This window comes from Barbus barbus (genome assembly GCF_936440315.1).
Source record: "Barbus barbus genome assembly, chromosome: 9".
NCBI lineage: Eukaryota > Metazoa > Chordata > Actinopteri > Cypriniformes > Cyprinidae > Barbus > Barbus barbus.
Genome location: NC_136737.1, coordinates 980,938 through 986,176, shown reverse-complemented (window position 1 = coordinate 986,176; position 5,239 = coordinate 980,938). Strand labels below are relative to the sequence as shown.

The window sequence follows — 5,239 nt, the reverse complement described above, 5'->3', positions numbered from 1 at the left end:
AGTGTGATGTTTGTATCTGCTGGATAAGGGAATAAAATCTCTTCAGCTCCACAGCAGGTAAGACACTGAAAACTTCTTCCTGTAATCCTGTGAAGTGTTTGATAATGTCGACTCAAACAGTCATTATTAGCATTTATTCCTCTTTCATTCAGAGGATGTTAGGGTCCAGATAGACCGAGGCTGTGTCTCAATAGTTGAACCGAGTCCCAGAAATGCCGTTGACTCAGAACGCGCCAAAGAAAAACGTTAAAATGAAGCGCGCGAAAATTGCAGACTAAGTAACCGTTAAAAACAGACTCGGGCTGTTTCTTCAGTTCTGCTCTGCTTCCCAAGTGTTTGTTCCTGAAGTGTCCTGGAGAAAGATTCATCAAGCTGAGGAGAATCCATCAATAAATCGATGCGAGAGCGGCCAAAACTGTTAAGCGTGAATAAATGACATGGACAGGTTATATTATAATCAAAATGCTTATATTGTTTATATTGGAGTATGATGTTTATACTGAAATCTGTAAACTGTGCCTAATCTAGTGAAAACAGATTTTGTTCTGATCTCATTTTGACTTTTATGTTGTTTAGTGAGGTAACGCCCTGAAGTAAGTGATGTGTTTGTGTTATATTGTATTGTGTTTGTGTGTCATGAAGCATTCAGTTCACTATAATCATCTTCATTTCCATAAACCCGAGGCTTCCCTCTACATCTGTCTCTCGCTCGGCCTCTTTTGTTTCTCTGTGTTTTATTAAAGGGTTTGTTCATGTGTTTCTCATTTGTTATATTCATCTCTCCTCTGCAGGCATTTATTGTCATATTTATTGACTTATCTGGACTCATGTCTGTTTAGTTGTTTGCGGTCTGCAAAGAAATCTCATCAGATTTTAGAACTCCAATCCAAACCACATTAATATGTGATTAAAATGTGTATGGATAAACAGTCAGATCGTTTATCCGTTATTAGAGACATGATGTGTATGTAATATCATGCACATCAGTAACATTTATAGCTATTACATACCAGATTTTGACTGTCTGATTAAAAACAAAATCTAATTTTATTATTCCAAAACAAAGTCTGCAGTGTGAACACATCAGTCTTGAAACCCATATTTGGTGATGGATGTATGTGAAGTGTGAATCAAGTCAATTCAAATGGACTTTTATATAGTTATATATTTGATATTTAAGTTTAATATCATATTTTTATGTTATATTAAATTTAGAATATGTTTGTGTGTTTAGGATGTGTGGTATGACGGTGCTTTTAGATGATGGTGGAGGTGATGAAGACTTTGACGTGGGTGACGGGATCCGGATGCTGCCGCCTCCTCCGGCTCAGTGTGACAGCGGGGTTTGGGGGCCCCGACGGGGCCACTGTGGGTGTGTGCTGTGGACGCTGCTTCTGCTGGTGTGGAACGTCCTGCTGCTGCTGATGTGTGTGGTGCTGATGGTCCTGATCTTCAGCCTCATTCTGCTTCCCGCCGCCCTGCTGCTGTACGCCGGCTTCCTGTGCCATTCACGGGTAGATATGCAGTCACATGCATACACCCACTAATGCATGCACACGGCCACAAAACACGCATACCTGCACAAACACGCATACACCCGCAAACACATGGATTCACCCACAAGCACACGCATACACCCGCAAACACACGTAAATGCCCACAATCACATGCATACACCCACTAATGTATGCATACGCCCACAAAACATGCATACCTCCACAATCACATGCATACACCCACTAATGTATGCATACGCCCACAAAACATGCATACCTCCACAATCACATGCATACACCAACTAATGCATGCACACGGCCACAAAACATGCATACCTCCACAAGCACACGCATATGCCCGCAAACACGTGGATTCACCCACAAACACATGCATACATCTATAAACACTGCAGATTCACCTACAAACAAACATAAATGCCCACAATCACATGCATACACCCACTACCACATGCATATGCCTATAAAACAGCATTCCTCAACAAACACGCATACGCCTGCAAACACACGGATTCACCCACAAACACACGGATTCACCCACAAACACCCGCAAACACACGGATTCACCCACAAACACACATATACACCCACAATCACTTGCATACACCCACAAAACACGCATACCTCCACAAGCACGCATACGACCGCAAACATACGGATTCACCCACAAAATAAACGTATATGCCCCTAATCACATGCTTACACACTAATGCATGCATACGCCCACAAAACACACATACACCCGCAAACAGACGGATTCACCCACAAACACACATACATGCCCTCATGCATACACCCACTAATGCATGCATATGCCCACAAAACACGCATACCTCCACAAACACGCATACGTCCACAAACACACGGATTCACCCACAAACATGTGCTTACACCCACAAGCACACATATTCACCCACAAGCATATGCATATGCCTACAAATTCACAGATATGCCCACAAACACATGCACAAACGCATGTATATGCCCACTAATACAGATTCACCCGCAAACATCTGCATACGCCTGCAAATATGTACACCCACAAGCACATGCATACACCTACAAACACATGCATACACCCACTAAGGCATCCATATGCCCACAAAACACACATACACCCACAAACACACGCATATGCCCGCAAACACATACATATGCCCACAAACGAGCATACGCCCACAAGCATACTCAAACAGATATGCCCGCAAGCACATGTATACACCCACAAACACACAGATAAGCCCACATACAGCTGCAAGCACACGCATACACCCACAAACTCAGATATGCCCACATACAGCCACAAGCACACGCATACACCCACAAACATGCCCACAAATGCACACAAACACACAGATATGTCCACGTACAGCCACAAGCATATGCATACACCAACAAACTCACAGATATACCCACATACAGCCGCAAACACATGCATATAACCACAAAGACACCCACAAATACATGCAAGCACGTGCATATGCCCACAAACACAGATATGCTCACAGACTCACGCATATGTCCACAAACACCAGCATACACCCACAAACACACAGATATGCCCACATACAGCCACAAGCACACGCATACACCCACAAACACGCCTACAAATGCGCCCACAAACACCCGCTAGCACACGCATACGTCCACAAACTCCCGCAAACACACAGATATGCCCACAGACACACACATACATCCACAAACACACGCATACACCCACAAATACATCTACAAACACATGCAAGCACATGCATACGTCCACAAACACCCTCAAACACCCAGAAACACAGATATGCCCACATACAGCCACAAGTACACGCATACACCCACAAACATACAAAAAAATACACCCACAAACACACGCAAGCACATGAATACGGCCACAAACACACCCACAAACACAGATGCCCACAAACACACAGCTATACACCCAAAATTCTAATGTTCAGGTTCTGTTTCTACAGGTTGTGGCTTCTCAGGCTGCTCTTTGTCTCTACCTTGATGACAACAGTTGCTCTGCTCTCATCATCCTGGGCTTTGTCATGATGTCTCCGCTGGTCGTGGTTGCTGCGGCAACGTTCTGCGCTCTTCTCAGGCGGCTCCACCTTCTCTTATATTTTCAGCCAATCACAGAAGCTCGGTACCAAGGACGGGTCTTGGGCTGGAGGCGGGACATCCATGCCTGGGTTTGACTGACAGACACGCGCACCATTCTCAGGTCAGCGTCCGGTGTGACCTCTAGCAACAGTAATCTCACGGCACAGCAACGGCGTTACTGTAACTCTACAGAAACACAATCATGTATGTATAACACAATGTATGTAATATATCCCTGGATGACCAAATGCAACTCTGGAAACGTTTTTCAGAGAATCTAATTCAAATGATTGAGAAATTGATGCAAAGTTCAAGAATAAGTGTTTCTGTATATTTAAATTGTAAATATGTTACCACATTACATTTTATGACTACTTTCTTTCCGCACATGCTAGTTGCGTTAAGTCTGTTTGTGTGCGATATATGACGATGCTCTGTACGAAACAATCACGCAAATGTACAGCATCCCTTCAGAAAAATATCTCTTTCTTCTGAAGAAAAACACGGTGTTGCAGACTTACATGTATGTAACACAATTGAAGTGTTACCAAACTGACGTTTCGGTGGTGTGCGAATGAGTGTACTAGTCTAGAGATGTGTTTACTCACTCATGTTGATGTTTATATTGGTCTGCTTTGTGATTCAAATGTGCAGAATTGTGAATAAACTGACTAGAATCAAATCTGTGGTTGGACTTCATTTTGAAGAGTCTCAGATCAGACGCGTCCCAAAAGCCAGCGCTGTAAAAATATCTCGCAATTATAAATTCATGAGGCTCAGAAATATTCCTCGTATTTAGAGCACAAGAGAAGGACGCTAAATCATCCAGAAACTTCAGCTTCAAACATCATTCTGTATAACTCTGGATGGAAGCTGATACGATTTAAATGGTCACATCATGTGCATATGTAATGTTTGTCGTAACGGAATGACCTGCAGTTGTGTTTGGAGGAGTTGGAGTTTGTCCTTGTGACTGAGGTCAGACTGTGTGATTTACAGTTTAACTCTTAAACTCCGGGTCAGTTTGACCTGAATGCTCTCAGCGTGTGATTTGCATTTGCAAAACTCTTAATGCCCCCCCCCCCCCCCATCTAACACACTGTGATTTATCACCATGACAACAGGCAGCGGCTGGACCTTTGCCATGGCAACATAATGGGATGAGAAAGGGTTGAGCTAATGACAAATAATGACAACCAGCACAAAGGCAGAGGCAGACGAATGGAGAGAGAAAGTTCTGCATCTGGAAGTACCTGCGTCTCGTTCACTAAAACAATGATAACTCTGTCATTCTTTCATCACCTCGTGATGTTCCAGAGCCATATATTTCATTCATAGTGACACTGACTGCCAAACTGTAAACATGACAAACATAAACACCATAAAATGTTCATGTCATTAGTTTGTATTTTCAATTTTATTTCCCCGTCTAAATACTGTAAAGCTGATATAAAGCCACCCAGCTGTATATCAAGCCGATGTAAAGCTGCTTTGACACAATTTGCATTGTTAAAAGCGCTATATAAATAATATTGACTTGACTTGACTTGTAGTTTTTATAGTGTCATGGTGGGGAGTTGTGAGTGGTTGCCAGGGTGTTGCTATGGTATTTTAGGCAGTTTCAAGGG

General features: G+C 43.0%; 1 protein-coding gene across 1 annotated transcript; it reads left to right on the top strand.

The window, feature by feature from the left end:
- On the top strand, nt 1-4,290 carry tmem88bl (transmembrane protein 88b-like). Its single transcript, XM_079424529.1, has 3 exons — nt 1-57; nt 1,235-1,514; nt 3,479-4,290. The coding sequence occupies exons 2-3, from the start codon at nt 1,236-1,238 to the stop codon at nt 3,704-3,706; spliced, it is 507 nt and encodes a 168-aa protein (XP_079280655.1). The 5' UTR covers nt 1-57; nt 1,235; the 3' UTR covers nt 3,707-4,290.
- The last annotated feature ends 949 nt before the right edge of the window (nt 4,291-5,239 follow it).

What these genes read in the sequence shown, in the direction of transcription:
- tmem88bl (XM_079424529.1), top strand. Translation starts at nt 1,236, where the DNA reads ATGTGTGGTATGACGGTGCTTTTAGATGATGGTGGAGGTGATGAAGAC. An exon ending in GCTTCCTGTGCCATTCACGG is followed by an intron (nt 1,515 to 3,478) that starts GTAGATATGCAG and finishes CTGTTTCTACAG; the next exon opens with GTTGTGGCTTCTCAGGCTGC.